The following is a 20,754-nucleotide window of genomic DNA, read 5'->3' on the forward strand; positions in this document are numbered from 1 at the left end:
TGAGACATGAGAAAAAAATCAAGAAGAACCTCCAGGAGAAGGTCAAGCCCACCCTGGCTATAACAACAACTATCATGCCACTTGCTTTGCATTCTCTTTCCCCAGCAGTCTTTTCCTCACCAGCCTCCACCACAAACAAACCTGTAATTTCCTCTTCTATCTCAGGATTTCTGCTCAATGCCTCTTTTATTTGCAGACAGAAGCAGCAGCAGAATGTGATTTATTTCCCTTACCTGTGGCTCTGAGGTGAGCCCACAGCATAGTGTTTCAGCTGAGGTGATGAGTGCAGAAAGGAGGAATAAAGGATCAAAGCTTTGATGGTAAATAGGGTTTGTGGCCAGATGATGCTCCAGATGTCCAGCATGCCAGGAAGTATTGGTCCTGTTCTGTCATGGAAGCTGGATTCAGACTTTCTCTATGTAACATGGATACTAATCCAGGTCTTCAAACTTTGTTGTAAAGCCAGATGATACAAGGCTGTGCAAACTTTTTGTCTTCCTTCTTTTGCTGCAATGGCTGTATGAAGGAATGATGCAGCGCAAAGTGATCTCATACAGCCATCATTGCTAAATAAACAGCAACATGCCAGGCTTAGTTTTGTACACACTGCTTCTCTGGTGGGTTTTGGCTGGCATCCACAATGCAGAACACTGACTGCTCCACTGGAGGGCTCACAAACTATTTAAAGAGATGTTATCTTATCCTTACGACTAATTTATAAGCTAAAATATTTATGCAGAGACATACTGTCTCTAAAATATTCTGTTCTGTTGCAAAGTCAGTCTTGCTTTTTCCTAGACACTGTGGCTTTCTCTGGCTTAGTCAAGTAAACATGCCAATGACTGCTCTCCACCTCTAATGCCTGTGTTCATAGCATGTATCTCCCTTGCCCTCCAAAGAGGTTGTTTGAAGTTGCCTGTTGGGAGCGATCCTCAGCACATGCTAGAGGAGTATTTGGGACAAATTTGGTCAAAACCAAAACAATGCTGAGGAAAAGCATTCAGTTTAAACCACTGAATTTCAGTGCCAAGGAAGGTTCTTTAGGTTTGCTTAATATGCAAGAAAAGGCACAATCTATAACTGCTTCAGTCAGTAATTGCAGTCATATTACTTAAGTGTAACTGTATGTGCCATCCTCAGTGCAATAAGAGCAATAATCACAGAATAGTGGGCTGGAGCAGTAAAACTTGCATAGGGTGCATAATTTTTCATTAAAAATTAATACCTGATAATGTCAGGACAAAATACAGTTTAATACTAAAAAAAAATTAAAAAAATAAAAAAAATTCAAAATCGCTGGACTAATTGTAGGAGGAATAATTGACATGAATTTTCCGAGCTCAGAAATGCTTCAGTTCTGGATGTAGTAGAACAAAGACCGGTGCCCTAGAGTCAGAATCAGAGAGGAATAGCTTAATTCTCCTTCACTGTGCATTTTAGGTTACTCTTCCTACCCGGGTAAAGTTGCTATGAGGTAATATCAAATAATGCAAAAAGAGCTGATTTTGGGGTGGAAAGTGTGGGATGGCAGAATTAGTGTTTAACTGGCCATGTTAGCCCTCTGGCAGATGTTATGGACTTCCTTCTATTTTGAATTAGTGTTGATCAAACAGCAGCAGGAATCCTACTGCTTGGCCTTGTGTCCACACTTTATGAAATTATATTTAAAAACCAGAAGGAATTCAAAGAGAATGACAAAATAAAAACAGGGCTGTAGCCATGCTTTCTAATTATACATTTGTAGAGTTCAGCCTACTGAATTTAGCAAAGCAGGATGATTTTTTTAAAGGCTATAATTATCTATCTGGTATTACTGAGCCTCTTTCATCTCATGGAAGAGCCAAAAAGGTAGGTTAGAAAAATTCTAGCTGGAAATAAGGTGTAGTTTGTTAGCAGAGAAGTAGCTGATCATTGAGACAGCTTAACAGGGTAGAGGTCTGTTAGCATCACTTGTAGTCTTGAATTTGCAGTTTTCTAAAACAAGTCTAAATCAAACAACTTGACTCCACTGTGTTTGCTCAACAAGTAGGAAAAGTAATAGACTCGTTCTACTATAGAATGCTTTAGGAAGCCAGAACATCTGTATTATTTGAGTGTTCAGTAAGGAGTTTGGAGATAGCCATGAAGTCTCTGAGTAGGAGACACAGAAGCAGTGCAAATGATCAGCCAGTGTTTATGTAGATACGTAGATAGCTGGTCTTTATTTATTACTGACTCACCCTCTTGTGCTTGTCTCTGGACTCCAGCAGTCAGGCAGACTTAAAATGTATTAATCGCACAAAAATGATTTTGAAGATTTTTAGAAAAGCCAAATAATTCCAAACAACAGGATTCCGCGGCCACACAATTCCCTTCCATCACTGTCCCAGCTCTGTCTGTTAACTCCAGCCAGCTCATGTTTTATGGAAGAAGTAAAATGGAGACAGAAAATTAATCTACTAAGTTGTGTCTGAGAGCACATCCCACTGCTGAGCTCCGTATGTGTGCCCCATGTCTCATCTCTGTACCAAAATGACACCTCAGTTGCTTCTGCATAGCATTCTTCTTTCATTTAGTACCCAAGCCAAGATCATGACTTTCCATCACCATGAAGGTATAAGTCTTATTATTGCAATGAGGTTTATTTTTCTAAAGGCACATCAAGTGTTGTTAGTCCCTGATCTTCCAAGGTCTCATCTTGCAAGTCATACTACTTTACAAAAGTACTTAATGTGCTGAACCTTTCAAGATGGTGATAGAATACAATATAAAGAAACCCTACATATTATTTTTTAATAATAGAAATATTAAGTCCAAAAAAGGACATGTAAACTTCTCTTTCACCCGTCTTTTCTCACCTGACACTTACTTGAGAAAACGAAAGAGAAACCAAGTGCATTTAGTGCCAAATGGAGCTATTTTTTTCCCTGAGGCATTCCTCACCTATTTCCTTTGCAGTGTGGTTGACTTACAGGCTGTTCATCTCCTTGGGTGAATCACATTGTGTAATGTTTCATGTTTTCTAGCTTATCATTACCTCAGTGGCAAGAGATAAATCAACCTGAAAGTCATGTTCAAAGATTTTTTATTATGATGGCTCTGATAATATAAGGGTTTGCCAAGGAGCTTGGTTTTTGTTATTCTTCCACACTTTCCAAAACTGCATATGGTGACATCTCCTTAAATAGCCCCAGTGGTACCTACCGCTGAATGAATGGAGGGACTGAATCATTGGACTGTCAAGAGTAACTTGGGAAAAAGAGTAGGGAACCTTTAACTGAGCTCCTGATCCAATGAGAGCTAAACCTCTTATTTCTTTTGCAGACTGCTAGCACTCTCGTTGTAGCTGAAGCCAGGTCTTCTGGAATCTACAGCTGTGTGGCATCCAATAAAGTGGGAAAAGCCAGAAGAAATGTCAGCTTTATTGTAACAGGTAAGATCTAGTCCCCACTAGAGCCAAATGTGTTTCCTGGTCCTGGAATTATAACTGTCAGGCTGTTATGGCTTTTTCATATACTACAGTTTGAAAATAGTAATAATATGTGCACCCGTAAACTCATATCATGCTTTTGGGTGGTCCTGGAGTGGCATTTCACAGCAGCTGGTCTGGATTTCTAAGAAGGACACCAAATTTGGTGAATGACTCATCCCTCCATGACATATGCCACCATGACACAAATTGCTCACACTCATAGAAATCATTTTGTATGTGAAATTTTACTGTATTTTCATGCACTAGTAAGCCAGTTTTGTGCGCAACACTGATGATGTCTACAGCCTAATGCTGCTGCTAACCAGAGCAGTGCCAGTGTCTGCAGGCAGCGTGGTAGCAGGGGGGAAATGCCGGGGCTACCTGGGAAGCTTCTCAGCTCTCAGGGACTATGGAAACTTGTAGGTAGAAAAGTGGCAGGGTACAAACTACGGAGTTTTGTTTCCTCTTCTGAGAAAGACAATCTTGGATGTCATTTGGACCATGGCACTGAGTAGACTCATCATCTTAGCTGAACATATGTTTCCAGTTATTTTTCCATTACTAGATGTATGCAAGTGTTTGCAGGTTCAGAAATAAATGATTAAATATTTGATTTTTTTTAAAAAAAAAAAAAAAAAGATAATGAGTTTTTGAGAAGAACTACTGCATGGGTTAGCAGCACGATGTCTGCAGATGCCATAACAAAGGATTTGTTTTCTGGGGAAAGATATTATTTTGGTTTTATTAACCAAGTGGTACTTCATAGAGCACTTAGGCTGATGACAATGTTCAGTGTAAGTCAATAAAGATACACAATTGCTTCCAGATTATGAGAAAAAAAAATAAGGTTAAAATATTCTGACATTTTAATCCCAAAATCATAACCTTGAAGATGAAAGGGAAAAATTATTTTAATGTATCCCATTTAATTTTTTTGTTTCTCTCATCTAGCTTTGTTGTCAGTCTCTTGCTTATCCTTCTGATGAGTGATTTTATTGAAACTCATTCTGTTACTATACTGAGAGATTTCAAGACACGCCCTCACTAGATATGTTTTTTTTAAAAAAAAAAAAAAAGAAAGAAAACTTATTTGAAAAATGTCCCCGCTCCTGATTTTGTGGACCAAAATTCATATTTTTAAAATATTCTGACTAGCTGTAGTAACACACTTCCACATTTAGAAAGTGCCAATAAATATAGGAAACTGGTAACAAGTGTGAAAAGGAGATATTAAAGTATAAACAGAACAGTGACACATAGGCAGGTTCTTTGTTAAAATACAGAAGCAAGAACATCTTCATGTTCTGCTAATGGATGTGACAAGAACATTTGCCACTTCGAAGATGACTGCTGTCCCCACTCTCAGTTCACAGTTTTGCTTTTGTCCCTATCTTTATGTCGTGTCTGCTAGGACAGAAAGCTAAACAATGATGCACAGTTCTCCACTAGTTATCCTGCCAATGGAGCTGTATTCTTATCTTTATGTGGGGACTTCACATGTAACTTGAGTAGTCACTGAGAGTCACTCACTGAAGCTGTTATTCTTCTAATGTGCAAGATACTGCATTTGGCCTTCTCTAGCTCTTACTCCTCAGTCTTCAAAATGTCATGTGGAAGATCCTGAAACAAAATGAAGCTGAAGCTTGTTGTGCCCTATTCACTGTACCCAAATCTCCCTTTCAAAGTTTTGATTGTGGCTTTGGATATTTTAGGGCTGTGACATGAAGGAGTTAGTTTCTCTACTTAGATCTCTCAGTCTTAGATCTTGACCAGGGATAGACAGAAATCCTCCTCCTTGATACTGAAGCTTGCATGAGAACATGCAGAATATTCTGACTTTCCTTTGAAGACTCTTGTATTGGCTGATGTTCAGAAAGAGGAGTGACTGATTTATTATTGCTTGGAAATTCTTAATGTCTTGACTGGAGGCAAACTTTCTATATAGGGTGGTGACATTAAAATGCATTTGTCCTTTGAGTTCCTGGAGCTGAGCACTTCAATTGTGTGACATGGAAAGTCCTGATCATCCACTGACGCTCACTGGCACTGACTGGAGGCAGTTTGTTTAAACAATGCTGCTGGTTTGCCCTTAAAAAATCAAGTTAGGCTCATTCTTCTGGCTTGCACCCATAGCGTATCAGTTGGGCTCACTCGGTGTAATCATAGTTCTCCTCCATCAGGCTGAAACCAAACTGCTGTGTCTGGGTAACAGCCTGTGTTCTGTGTCAATGAAACAAATGCATCCAGCATTTGCTGAAAAACACATTGAGGGAACAAAAAAATGTGAGCCCTAATTGCTGATGGATGTGAACAGGACACTGCAAAGTATTTCCTTCTGATGAGTCCAAAGCCAATACTTCAGATCTCAGGTGACAGCTTGGGGCTAGTTTGTCTTGTGTTGTTGGTTCTGCTGGCACCATGTGAAGCTGTCCTGAACTACACAAAAGGAAGTGTAAGAGAAGTGTCTAAGCAGGAGAAGGTGATCCCTTGTAGAAAGAAAAGCTGCTGCCCTCTGTAAAAAGGACAAGCCAGAAAGGACTCTGAAGAGCAGATAAAGCCTGTCCTGAACAGAAAGAATCACTTTCCTTGGAGGCAATCTCCTTCAGGCCTTGTCCTGGGGATTAGAGAACACGTGTGCTGCAGTGAAGCAGCTGTGGTGGTGTGAGGAGTCTTCTACAGGGAGAAAATGCTGGGAAGGTGGTGAGAAGGCAGAGCTTGTCCCAGCAACCCCAGGTTAGCAGCAGCATGTTCCACACCTTCAGGAAAAGGTAGATCTGGGGTAATAAGTGCAAGAAGGTATAGCAGAGTGTAAATCACATTATTTCTGGCCTTGAAGTGCAATTTGCTTGCGTTTCTGGGCAGTTTGGCAGGAGTATAATTTTATACCCTCAGCCTGAGGGCATAGGACATGAAATCTATGGGCTTTGCTGCAGCTTTCCTTTCTTTACTATGGACGTTTTTGGGGTGTTGTCACACTCACTTATTCTCAAAGCAAATCTTTGTTCAGGGCACGAAAGTAGCTGTGAGTCTCATATAAAAACAATGTGGAAAGATTATTTCTGAATGCTCTCCTTGCTGATATGGAAACAGTCTCTGTAAAAACATCTTTATGTCAAATTTAACTGTGGTACTCCCCTGCCCTCCAGCCTGCCCCTTTCCCTACATTTTGGGCTGTTTTGCTGGCACACAGCAGGCCCATGGGTGTGTTTGCAATTACAGAGGGTGAAACAGGAACAGCTCTGCCTTATCTCCCTGGTTTCCCAGTGTCACTAAACGCATTTTATTTTGAGATTCCTGATGGTGCTTGGCAAAGATAAACAAAATCTTCCATCAGGAAACCTGGGAGCTATTTCCACAGGAAGCTTCAAATCACTAAAGTAAATAAAACCCTTTTACATTATTCCCAGCCCCATTATTTAGCTAGCCTGAGTCTGTAACAATTGGTGAGAGGTGTCATATATTAGGGGGCTCGTGGCCTTTAAACAAATGATTCTCTTGGAATCCTGTGCATTTTGCTTTTGTCCCTAGATCGATTCAGAAAATAGTCTTTCTTCACAGAAAATATGTCTAGGAAAAGCTCCAGACCTGACAACATGGAAGTAGTTGCAACTATATTATTCTGTTGACAAGTTATCCTTTTACATTAAAAATAGCTTATTTGCCTCAGTCCCAGGGGATCTTTAGTTTCATCTTAAGAGTTTTGCTTGGCTCTTCCCAGCTTTCATGGAGTACTGACATCTGCAAAGTAAAAAAAAAAAAAATTATCAGTATTTCAGACCCAAACCCTGGCTTTCCCAACACACATCATAACAATTAGAGATGCATAGCAAGACACAGCAATTTCTTTGATCCAAATACTCATCTACGGTGAAAACTTTGGTCCCTTGATTGGTTTTAAGTGTGTCTGCATTCAATGCTTTTTATCAAAATCAAGCATAGGATTCACTTCATCTAACTAAAACCTTATACTTAGGTACTAAGCCTAAGATGATCATGTAGGATCATTTCATAATTAAGTGTGAGGGATCAGGATCTCTGGAATTTGACTCATCTTAAGGCAATGGGTTGCATTGCCCTCTGGAGGTGCCTGTGTCACTCTGTTAACTGTAAACTATTGTCCATACACAAAACAACTATATTCAAGTAGATGTCTACATTTTGATGACTTAGGCTAAGTATTCTCTACCCTGTGTATGGAAAGGTTTCATCTTAGTAGCACTCCCAGTTGACATGTTCCTGAGACCAAAATCTCGCACCATGTGTCATTATATTTTAAAAAGGATGCTGCTGATAGTCACTCACAGATGAGTTTACTGAATTTAAAGTTTTTCTTATAGTTTTGTTTGCTGGAGAGAGGAAAAAGGGGGAACTCAGTGAAATGTAAGAGGAACAAATAAATACACAGGCTTTAATATCCATTCTAATATGTTACTGTCCCTGCCTCCATTAGGCTGATGGTTGGACTACACACCTGAAGTACAGCTGGTGACAGGCACACACTCTGTCTTCAAGGGCACAATGAGTTCAACCAACAGAAATCAGGCCTCTCCCTGGAAGGCATCTACAGTCAGAGGACTTGCAGAAGCTCATTTACTCTGTGTTTAACACTCAGGGCTAAGTGTGGGAAAGAGGGTATTAAGGGGAGCAAGTTATGCCAGACTTTCAACAGGCAGAACTTGGTCTGAAAGGCAGAGGTGAGCAGGTCATGTTCATGGTCCCTCTGGGAGGGACTCAGTTTGCATTGTGGGGGTTTAAGGAGAAGCTTTCTGATGGATTGGTCAATCAGTGAAAGAGGCTACTGAAAGAAGGTGTGGAATATTATTGGCTTAATTTGTCCCTGCTGCTGTGATATTAAAGCCAAAACAACATTCGTAAGCATGGAACTGAATGGAAGTTAGCATTGAGCTGTTCATGCTCTAAGAGACAAGAAAAAAAGGCATAATTGTCCCTTATGAAAGATGAAACCATTCTTATGATTTTCAGTCAAGTTCACAGCCAAGTGCTGTAGCAATTAGCAGTGAAAGAACAATTGAAAATGGCCAAAGTCGATGTCACTTGACCAAGAAGAAGGAAATGACTTTATCAGAATATTGGCTACAAATAACCGAAGAGCAGTTGCATTCTAGGAGTAAAACTTGGAAGTGCTTTCTCTCAGGAACTTTCACTGAGGTCAGTGGTGTAACTGCCTGGCTGGAGGGATGAGCCCCAGGCAGCAGTGGCTGGGAGGCAGCCAGTGCTGCCGCAGGTCTGCCATGCTCCCCAGGTGAGGGAAGCTGCAGTAACAGCACCAAACACTTTTCCAAGTATGACTTTTTACATTGTCAGATAAATTATTCCTGCCTGAACTAACTATGAAAAATCCTTGTGAAAACTTCAGTTGTATTTACCCTTAGTAAATGGTTGCTGCGATGATCCTTGATTTCTCTCAAGTGGAAATATTATTCTTCTGTGTGTAATGCCAAGTAGTCTGAATAGAGATATCTTCATCCTAGCACTGCCTGCACAGAGGTGGACACCCAGGCCAGTGGGTACTGTTTCTACTTTCCTCTTGGGTGGCTGACACACTTCAAATTCATGGAGGGTAAATATCTCTGTTCCAAGGGAAATATCAGGCATGTAATCACAGATTCAGTAATTTCTCAGAATGTTAAGCATTTTCAAGAAATAGACATGATTTGTCTGGAAACTCGGGAATACCAAGGAAATAATATAACCAAGCATGATGAGCTGCAGTATTTTTCTACTGTCCTCTTGAGATTCATTTTCTCTCATGCAGTTCACAAGCTGGAGCTGAGATCAGAATTTTCCTCCATTTTCATAGTCCCACTGTGTTGTCTTTAAATAATTCTGCTTTTGGTACCTTGCCCCAGCCTGTCTTAACTTGGCATAACATTTATGCAAACTCATTACTTCCAAGAGTGACTTCAGTTTACACCAACTGATGTCTGAGCCCAAGTGTCTCCTAGCTCCAAGACAAATTATAAGAATAGCTGGAGCCTAGCATATGAAAGGAAAGATTAGAGACTTCAGCAGGAAGGCAATGACATTGATTAGTTCAAAGGCTTCCTGATAAAGGGGAGAATATATGCTGTGTTAATTTTGGCTCATTTGTTTCATATAAAGTAAAAAGTGTTCTTGATTTTTGACAGATGTACCAAGTGGATTCCATATTAGTTTGGAAAAGATGCCCATTGAAGGAGAGAATTTGATAATGTCCTGTTCAGCCAACAAGTTCCTGTACAAAGACATTGCTTGGATTTTACCAAGGACAGTCAGCAATCAAACAAAAGCAAAAAGGTCTCTCAAGAAGGAATACTCCATCACCCTCACTCTGACCATCAGGAACGTTTCCCTGGCACACTCGGGCACCTATGCCTGCCGAGCAAGGAACATATACACGGGGAAAGAAGTGCTTCAAAAGAAAGACGTTACAATCAGAGGTGAGCACTGCAACAAAAAGGCTGTTTACTCTCGGATCCTCAAATATAAAAGCACAAGGAATGATTGTACAACACAGAGCAATGTAAAACATTAAAGGACTCGTTAAACAGTAACAGGTGTCTCATATCATCTTGATTTTTTATTACTGTTGCTACCTTTCAGGCCCTGAGGTGGTGCATATTCCCCCATGGGTTGGACGTAGGAGGAATAGCAAACAAAATCGTAACGCAGGAGCTTCCAGTTGAGTTCAGACGAGTGTTTTCTGCTTTGACAAGGCACGTGGAAGCTGGGGTTTGGAAGATCCCCCATGCTACGTTTTGCATGTTGTTATGTTTTCGCTTGCTGTCTCCTACCGAGCGATAAGGAAAACTTTGGATCAATCTTTTCTTCCACTTTGATATCGGCCTCGTCAAAACTGTCAAAGCTGAATAAACTGATTAACTTTAGAAACTGCTGTTTTCAGTCAACAATGGACATTTAATAAGTTAACTTTAATGTGCAGAATGAGCACTATTCAGTTTGAGATTGACTGGACTATATATTTTTTATTTTAATCTGATCTCGATGGACTTTTATAAATATTACCTGCTGAGCAAGTTCTAATGCTTATTTATTTGAAATTATTTTCTACACTAAAGTACATTAATCTTAAAAAGTATCCTCTAAAGGAAGTATGCAGGGAAGAGATAAAAATGTTGATATAATGCACAGACCTATCATATCATTTCTAATAATGATGATTTTAAAACTGGTAGACGTGAACCATGTTTCTCCAAATAAATCCAGGTAGACTTCCAGTTACTGTGTTGGTCAATTTTTAAAGGTGGTTCTGCACTAATGTAAAAAGCTACTGATGAAAGTGTGAGTATTGCTCCTGGCCTGAAAATACAGGAATTTGTAACGTTGTAATTATTTTATTAAGTGAGAAATATTACACTAACATGACTGACAAGGTTGCAGCCAGCACAGTGAGTTGTTTAATATGTTTTCAAAAATACAAATTCAAAATTGAAGCCATTAAAAATATTCATTGCTTTTGGTATGCAAATGACAATTGGATTTATTATGGGGATTAAGAACCAGCCAAACTGCTGAAGGAGAAAAAAGGGCAAGCTAAAACTTCCTCATGAACATTTCCCCTTTTTTTCCTTTGTCATGATTTTGGTATGAAATGTTTCTGTGTATTATAAATTCTGTACAAGGAAGAAGTTGCTATTTTTAATAGATCTGATAACTTTATTTTTTTACAATACATAGCTTTTATTATTTTTGGTTACATTTATGATCGATCATTTATATAGCATTTACATAAGCCATAACAAAACAGACCGTAGTGACCAAAATAGCTACAGCAAAGGAACAAAGTGGCTGTGCTTTTAAAATAGGGGGTGACAACATGACAGTTTCTTGTGCTTGGGAACTCACCAGACTATTTCCTCCTTTAGGTATCAAGGCTGTGTCCCACGGCTAAACTTGTCTTTCACGTGGGAATTTCTTTTGTCAAGTGTGAAAGCGTAAACAATAGCATTTCCCCATAATGCCAGTTGCAAGGGGCCTAAAATGCTTAGAAAACAATTGATAACCTGGAAGTTGTCAGAATAAAGAAAAGAATAATAATTTATATCTTGAAATGTCACCTATAGCCTGCTTATATACAGTAGCTCTTTTGTTCATTATTAGTGTGATGGCTTCCAGACACAATGTGTTCTTGCAAAGGGACTTGGGTCTCTTTTTTTTTTTCCTAAAATATGCCTAAAAAGCAAGCAAAATCATTGGTGGTTGCTTAAAAATGGGGCAAGTGCACTTTTCAGCATTTGCAAGTCTTCAAAAGAATTAAAATACATCATAATCCCCTTTTTTACACGGCTGTTTCATGAGAAGACATTTGATGGCAAGGTGGGCGGTGATGACAGGCCATTATGAATTTTCCATGGCCTTGGGAGCCGGAGCGTGATGACTTGTAGCAGCCAGTTGCCAGGCAATATGAGTTTGGGTCAAAAAAAAAAAGAGGTTTGGGAATTAGACTGTTCCTCTATGAAATTGTGAACTATGATAATGTGTATTACTGTTGTGTGGATGTCCTACCAACCTGGTCTCAACTAGAGCTCGGAGAGCCATGCTGTGCGAGGATGTCGTAAAATCCTGATGCGGCTGCCTGTGTTGGGAGACACAGAGAAACCTCACTGGAAGTATTTGAGGAAAGGAGTTCTTGGTGGCCAGATAAAAACTACTGATGTCACTTTTCATGTCCTCAGATGACTCGAGAATCTCATCGGTTTGGGGAGTTTCTCTGCCTTCTGTTGTGTAATATACTATGTAGGGAGAAAGATGTGAATTATATTTCTTTTGGGTTTTTTTAAGTATTAAAATTAAAGCTTGTATTTATATTTTTGTACTGATTAATAAAAATAAGTGAACAGACAACATAATCATAACAAAAGGCAAGAATGGATGGAATGCAGAAGTCAAACCAAAATGAACAAATTGTAATGTTTTCCCCCATTTGCCATTGTTTGCATTTGGAAATGGAAATTTTCCCTCCTTACTGCCCCGAGTCAGCTGAGTGCTCTGACACCGATGTCCCATTCTTCCCCTTGTGACACTCCTGTTGCTCCCCTGGGCCAAACTCTCCCTACAATGAAGTTCCTCAGGGGCACTGAGAGAAGAGTTTGGCCCAGCAAGGCAGCATTTTGGGGCAGGCATAAGGGCTGGGGATGAGCCTGGGGGGCTGCTCTGGGAGCTGAGCAGTCTGGCAGCTAGGGCAGACCCTCAGCTTCTAGGTGAGCAGAATGGGGCACGGGAAACTGTCCCCTTGGCTTCACTGTGAAAGTGAATGGCAGAAAATGAGCGGTTTGCAAAAGAGAATAATCCTCAGGTTGACCAAGTCCTTGAAAAGTCAGCTGATTGCAGCAGAGAAATTATTGAAAGTGTGTGAATGGTGACGTAAGTTTTAAGTAAAGAAGTTTTTCTTAATATGAAAACCCATCTTTAGTGTATGGTTATAAACAAATTAAAATTAATCACAAATAACTCACAGAATGTGTGATTTGCCTTTGTTGTGTCATCTTGTCTGCCTTCATTTTGGATGTCTGGGCTGGGGTGTCAATCAGGGACCACTGATAAATGTGAACTGTTGAGCTCTTCTCAGTGTGTGTATCTGGACATGCATCAGACAATGCCTGTTCATAGACAGTGTTTTGAAAAATGAGAACTGTGCAAAAATCAAACCAAGGTATCAATAAGAAGGCAGTAGTCTTCTTGGTCATGTCATTGTGTAGGTATTTGATGAAGAATTTACTTCACAGCCTCTCTCATGAACGTTACTGTTTGGGAAGAGAGAACGAATAGCCTATTGCACTGTAAACAAAAAATAGCATTGCCTGTAAAAATTACAGACTTGCAGCTCAGAAAAGCCCAAACTGGTCATTGCAGGGTCATGACTATGCTGGAATTAATTTCAAAGGGCAAACAGCAACGATAGCCTACTTTGAAAATGCTTTTAGTACTATGGGGTTCATACACACCGCTTAAGTTGGTGGTACATAGGCGCGTCATTTATCTGAAGAGTTTTTATTTACAGCTGGTAACAGAATGATTGTGAAGATGGAAAAGTCTGATAGCCAGTTTTTCTGAAAAGATAGAGTATAATCTTGCAAACACAGAATGTCAGAAATATAGCTGACATAATACTTGAACTTGGTGTATTCATATTTATTGCAGTCTTAAAGAAAGTAGTTGCAAAGAGTTTGTTTCTGCTTTGTTTTGTTTAATTTCATTTCATTTTGTATTTCGTACTGTGTGTCTTACTATGTTAGTAATTGCTGATCTTGGCGGTGTCCTGGAAGGGAATGTTTGCAAATAATCGGTTCTTAGAAGGCTGGGGAATTCAAGGAAATCTGCAGAGCATCTGCATCTGTGAGATTTCTCAGGAGCTCCCTGGATTCTTCATCATTGCTTTTAAGGGACCAAAATAACAAAAAAGACGATGTGAGAGTCGCAAATGTGACAGAAAGATGTTGCCATCCAATGTGCATAAACATTGCAAACATGTTGATCTTACGTAGAACAGACTGCGGCTCTGTATGAAATGGGGGAAGGTGTGGCAAAAGGTTGAAATTAGAAAGATTTGCTGTTTTGCTTCTTCTTTCAGGCATGACTTTAACATGATGTTTATTGAGTGTTTTCGAAATGCCCTTCTGCTCAGCTGGAAGGCCCTTGAGCATAAGCAGAACAGATGAGATACGCTTTCAATAGTCATTATCACTGACTGTCATGGAAATGTTTTATTACATTGCATTTGTATGAATTTCAGTAGATAAAACAGGAGCAATGTTGCTATGCTGTGTGGCCTGCTAGCGCTCTGCCTCAGCTCCTGCCATCAGGGTTTCCAGCAGCTGTGGGCTGCTGGAGGACACGGGCGTGTTTCTTACCAACGCAGTTTTGGCAGGCGGGCTGTGGTGTGGTGTGGTGTGGCTTGGCCAGACTTTGTTGTGTTCAGCCAAATAAGTGAAACGCAAAAGTAGAAGAGTTTCTTAAGACTTTGGAACATGTAACACAATGCATTTGTGCTTATGGTTCCTGGGTTTAAGTGATGTGAGTTTGCTGAATATGATTTGCAAGCGTAAAGTAAGTAAACGATAAAAGTCACTTTTGTGAGTATCATGGCGTACAGAGCTGCATGGTGCTCTCAGTGATGCAAAGACACTCACTCTGTCCTGCTAATTGTTAAAAACTGTGGTGTCATGGTTTGTTTCTCCTGATGGTGAAAACCTCAAAGCTTTCACAGAAACTCATTGCTTTCACTAAATAAATGTGGTTTGTAAAGGAACTGAAGAAATCTTTAAATAAAATCATCATTAGGTCTTCATCAGTCATCATAACCTGCTATCACTGGGTAACAGGAGTACTCTGTACATACAAAACTCTCTTAAGCAAACTGGAACAGTAAATAAAATCTGTGAACAATTAACTTGGTAGTACAGCCATAGCAATCTCTAACATCAGTAACATACTGGTAGGGATGATAATTAAACCCCCACAGTTACAAGAATGTAAAATGGAGGTGTCGTTTTGTCTTGTAGCTCAAGAGGCACCAGCCCTGCTTCGGCACCTTATGGATCAGACAGTGAACACCAGTAACTCTGCCATGTTGGAGTGCCAGGTTCGTGGCATCCCAGAGCCCCAGATATCCTGGTTTAAAAACCATGAGGAAATACAGCAAGAATCAGGTGAGAGCTCTGTGTACTCACTTACCTTTTAGAGGTTTTTTGTTTGCCCATCTGCCTTAGGTAGCCATTTGCAGGGTCACTGGCATCCGTACTGAGATGTAAGGAAGTAACATTGCCTGGGTGTTACAGACAGGCAGGCAGCCACACAGGTGTTCCACATTATTCTGTCTCACTCCAAAACCGCAGCCAGCCTGGAGGTGCAGGCACAAGGGACCTCTATGGAGTCAATGGGGAAAAACATACCTCTCAATTTACATCTTAGAAGAGTTATCTCCAGAAAAAAAAAAAAATATCGTTCTCTCCATTTACAATAGAGGGAGCCTAAGGATCAGGTGTCTTGGCCAGCATACAGCTAGGCAGGACAAAACCAAGCTTGTGTGATGTGTGTAGGAGTACCAGGAGGAGTCTGTGGTCAGGCATGAAAAGTCTGGTCCAGGTTCACAGCCCAGCCACCAGACTAATTCCCTACCTGGGGTCTCCAAAACCAAAATGCATCTGCCAATGGCTTGGGGAATCCAGGTCTCATGCAGCAGAAAGGAACAGCTTCCCAGGTGGCATGCTGCAGCTACAAGAAAACTTTGGGAGATATTTACTGCTATGTCCAGAATGTGCCCTCAGATATCAGCTAATGCTACATGTCCAGCTTTGATGGCACCGTAGTCACGGAAGTGTTCCTTGGAGATTTCAGGTGATGATGAATGATGGGGGAAAGGCAAAACCTTTCTCATGGGAGGTCATCCACATTTGGATCAGAAGCACATGATGAGCTAGTGTTACAGGCTCAGCAAAAAATGTTCAAAGTGATTTGGTCTATATGAACTTGAACCCTAAATGTGTTCTTCAATAGCACTGTTTTAGAAGGTTTGTGTTTAAGGTTCTGTCCTGTGTTATTGGAAATTACTATAGCTTGAATAAAAGCAACTGGGAAAAACACTGAGAATTTCTCCAAATGAGTTATAAGCCTGTGCAGACCTGCAGCACGGGCACTAAATTTAATCTAGAGCCAGATTCCCTGAAGCTTTACAGTGACTACATGGTTGAAATGTGCGTTACTAACACTGTCTTCTAACATGAATGTTATGTGTCTAACTTGAGTGTAATGCAACAACAAAGTTTAGGAGCCAGGATGATGTCTCTAGAGGGTAGGTCAGAGCACTTTAGTTACCCTGTTTCCCCAAAAATAAGACAGGGTCTTATATTAATTTTTGCTCCAAAACTTATTACTGTTTTACATGTATAGCTGCCTGGACAACATTTAAATAGACTGTTTTAATGACCTGTAACTAGAGCTCATTTTTAGAGTAGGGCTTATATTTTGAGCATCCTGAAAAATCATGCTAGGGCTTATTTTCAGGGTAGGTCTTATTTTCTGGGAAACAAGGTAGTTGCCTGAAATACGTTTTGGTAAGACAGTAGTTCTGACAGAACCAAGCACACAAGTGTGCACTTGAGTGCACATTTCATGACTATGTGGTGCCCTAAAGGCAGTCCTGAGACCAAATCTGCTCCCTGCCTCTTTCTTACTTGCTGCAGTATTGTCCAGACTGGCTTCTGTGTTTACCTAGCTGGAATAAACAAGATGTTCAAGACTTCAGGTAACTCCTACATTTTAGGGTGCACCTCATGGGACCTCTCTGCATGAGCTGGGGTCCTTCTGCGAAGGGGCCCATCATCCCATGCCACATGGACAAGCAAAGATTTGGAGCGAGTCAGCTGCCCATAAGTCCAGTGTGGACACATACAGCTGGGTCTTGGAAGTGCTTTAAGCTTGAGCTGCTTCTGGTGCAGACCTGATCCAGTAAGTAATCAGACCACCCATTTTCCAAAAGTTGGAGACATGCTGAAGAACTCACTTGGATGCAAGTCTAGGCACAGTCCTAATCAATATACATGACAACAAGTGTTCCCAAGAGTATTCCCTTAGGCTGAGCTTTTTCACTCACAAAAGTGCTTTGTAAACACTGATTTCCAAAAGATTCCCAAAACATCCAAGTATATTTGGCTTTCCTGCAGATAACATTGTGCTGTGCAGTCTGCGGCTCATTTCTTCTGAGAAGAACTCGAAGCAGATATTATTACACAAGGGCCTGTTTTTGTTTATATCCTGGCTCCCTCTCATTGCAAAATATTTCATTTCACAGGAATAATTTTAGGGCCCGGAAGCCGAATGCTGTTTATTGAAAGAGTAAAAGAGGAGGATGAAGGACTTTATCAGTGCATAGCCACCAACTTAAAAGGGTCCGTGGAGAGTGCAGCATATGTCACAGTACAAGGTAAAGCATGACATTAAATGGGAAGAGCAACCTTGCTAGGGTGATATTCCTACTCAGGCTGGAAGGGCAAGGGTATGACCTGGGACTCATGTGATCATCTCTGAAGGCAGCAATTTGAAGGAAGTCATAGCAAGGGAAGCGTACCAGGTTGGAAAGGAAGCCCTTCAGGAAATGCTAACTCAGAGCATGTTTACACTGAACTAGAAAGAAGAATTGCTTCAACCCAACAAAGATCAGGTCAGGGTAGAAGACAAATGTAAATTTAGTATCATCAAAACAAACAAAAAACAGAGTAAAGAACACTCTCATACCCACTCCTTTTCCCATTTCAGGTTAATTCCATTGAAATTAGAGGCTTGGGATATTTTCATTTGTTTATTTTCAATGTAAAGCGAACAGCCCAGTCAGACTAGAAGATTTTAGCCTAGCAGTAGCTACACATGCATTTTCAAAGGTACTTGTAACACGTAGGTATGATCTAGTTATTTCTGTAGCCATTATCGAGCTATTTTGCTATTCATTTAAATGTCCAGCTTTGTTCTGCCTTCTGCCAAGCTTGACTCAAGCCTGTGGCAGTGACTTCTATCAAGGAATTTTACATTGCATAAAAATAAAGTTAGTTCAGTGATTTTTCAGTTTCATTTAATACCCATTTGGTTCATATATTATGAGACAAGAGAAGCAGGTTGACATTCTCCATATAAGTCAGTGCCATGTATAAATTGAATTTGACATAACCTGTCTTGTGGATCTCATGTGTTAAGTAAATAGTCCTAAATGCATTTAGTTTCTCTTTACAGAAAACAACTTGGTTACCACCAGTTCTCTCAGGCAGGCATTATGTCTTTGTGGATGTTCTCATAAAATTACTAAATGCACGTGAACACTACTGAGTATTTGGATACTACCCTACAGCAGAAGACAATCACAGCTAGTAAATCAATATTGATTTTCTGCCATGAGTGTGTTAGCAGTCTCAGTTAATAGTGATTGCTGATGAAACAATGATGCTTTTGCTTTAAAAGGTGAGGGACAAGTATAGGTACATGTGGGCTGGCCTAATTTATATAATCAAGGAGTTAAAACCTATCTTCTGATGAATAATGCTAAGGGTTGTATGGCTTCTATAATAGCTAAAAGAATAACTTGTGCCCAAGTGCTTGCTGTCCAATGTGTACTACTAATTGATAGTCCTGGGAAATGTAATTAATTATTGTATTGATTTTTAAAGTTGTAGCTTGGCTATTTATTACAACCACAAGCAGTCTGTCAGATGGCTTCTAGGAAGCCATATCTCCTAGTACATGATCCAGAGGAGAGAAAAGAGAGCCACCAGAGTGACTTCTTCTCTGATTACATGTCCTGAAGGACCACTGGCAATGTTCTTGTATGACTCCTATGGGAGCACTAAAATATGCAGGAGATGAAGACTACCATATTAAAAGGTATAGATTTGAGACTGGATGAGAAAGACAGAGATTTTTGTCTTATATACTGTGTCAAGGCACTTTTTTCACTCATTTCACTCATTCTTACACTGATAAGAAGTGTCTGTCCCTCTCCTAGGGGACAGCTGCCCCTCACCCCATCCTTGAGCCTGTAGGGACAAGATCAGGGCTTAAACATGGGGCTCTTCCTAGGCTTTGCCACTTGCTTGTCTTTTGGAGAAATGTAGATTCAGATTGCCACTGTGAGCACCAAAGCCCTCCTTCCATCCTGGTGGCTCTCAGAGCTGCAGATCAAAGGGAGCGAAGCAACATCTCATGTCGATGGCCATGTTTAGCCTATTGGAAGTGTAGTTTGTGAATGAGTCAGGAAGGAAACTGTCTGCTCTCTTTATTTCCTCTGAAAAAACATTCTTATACTCACAGATAAAACAATGCGTTATTTTTGTATCTGAAATGGATGAATGGATGGTGGAATCAAAGGGCCATCTTTAAATAAACGCAGCCCGTGTTTGGTTTGGAAGCCACACTTGCTGGGTTGTCTGAAGAGGAGAAGGGCCACGTTTGTGGACATGTCAGAGCAAACTGTCCACTTGCTCTTGGCTGAGGAACTGAAGAGGCAGTGAATCTGAAACACTGGAATGGGAACAGCCAACGGCTGCCAGAGCACCCAGCGGGCAGAGGGGAGTGTGCCCTGAAAAGTCTGAGCACACAAGCTGCTGGGCACAGGGGGAACACAGGCTGTCTCTGGCAGCTCTCCTTCGGGGGTCATCCTGTCAGCAGAGTGGACAACTTGCCATGAAAGCCTTGCCCTGCTTCTCCTGGGGACCCTTGCCCCCACTCTTAGGGGAGCCAGCAATTTAGCTAGTTGCAGAGAGGCTTCACCATTTGAAGGGAATGTGTTGAGGAAGAAAGGAGCCTCTTTTACAGCTCATGCTCACTGAAATCTGGATGTATAACAAGCAAATGAATACAGCAACATGCACTGTCTTAAAGTTGATTCTTGATAACTTAATGTGATCCCTGCTGATGAAAAGGAAAATATCACATTTATTAAGCATTCACTGAACTATTCAGACACTATAACATGGGTATTTCCTTTTTAAATTACTGTTTTTCTATCTATCTATCTATCTATCTATCTATCTATCTGTCTATCTATTTATCTCTCTATCTGTCTTTCTGGCTTCGTATTTTATGTTGTGCCTTTTGGGTCACTCTGACTCTGAAGTCATCAGGAATGTTTCCATGAAGTTTAACTGGAATTCCCTTGGCTACTGAAGGAGGTTCAGCCTGGGCTGTGTAGGTGACTATAAGAGAAAATGTGAACATCAGAGGACACTTAGACTCTTGTTACCTCAGACAACCACCAAAGGGGGTTGGAATGGAGTCCTGAAGGTTCCTAGTTCATCCTCAGCTCAAATCAGGATCATCATCAACACCACATCCAGTCAGTGATGGCTTTGTCTGGCCAAGTCATGAAAACTTCCAAGTATTGGAATTCCTCAGCACCTCTGAGCACCCATCGCAGTGCTGCACTGCCGTGACCACAGGATCACATAGATTAAGCAGAGTAGGTCACTTTTTTGTAGGGGTGATGGATGTTTTGGATACAGAAGTGGTGTTGGTGCCCCAGGCATTGCTTTTTCCCTGATTGACACCTGACACAGAACTGTACCTCAGTGTTTAGAGCTGAAATCCTTATGACAGAGCCCATGCCAGTCCAAGGTTTGAGCTTGAGCCTGGAGGGGTCAGTGTGTTAGTCCAGGCTCTTGTCCCCACATACCTGCATGGTCCTGGTGGCACCTGTCGTTGCTGAGAGGGAGAAGCTGTTGCCAGTGGCATCTCTTCCCTCACCCCTCTGTAGCACTGCAGAGACACAGGATGGTGCTGGGGAGCTTTCAGGAGGACTCTGG

General features: G+C 40.8%; 1 protein-coding gene across 1 annotated transcript in view; it reads left to right on the forward strand.

Annotated features, from left to right (window-relative positions):
- Positions 1 to 20,754, forward strand: part of FLT1 (fms related receptor tyrosine kinase 1) — a gene marked incomplete at both ends in the record, with an annotated part of 114,682 nt that overhangs the window by 64,601 nt on the left and 29,327 nt on the right. The window contains 4 exons of the mRNA XM_080354072.1: positions 3,304 to 3,412; positions 9,601 to 9,891; positions 14,974 to 15,120; positions 17,262 to 17,393. Coding sequence (XP_080210198.1) covers positions 3,304 to 3,412; positions 9,601 to 9,891; positions 14,974 to 15,120; positions 17,262 to 17,393 — 679 coding nt within the window. The remainder of the gene's footprint in view (positions 1 to 3,303; positions 3,413 to 9,600; positions 9,892 to 14,973; positions 15,121 to 17,261; positions 17,394 to 20,754) is intronic.

This window comes from Nesoenas mayeri (assembly GCF_963082525.1).
Source record: "Nesoenas mayeri genome assembly, chromosome: 1".
NCBI classification, from domain to species: domain Eukaryota; kingdom Metazoa; phylum Chordata; class Aves; order Columbiformes; family Columbidae; genus Nesoenas; species Nesoenas mayeri.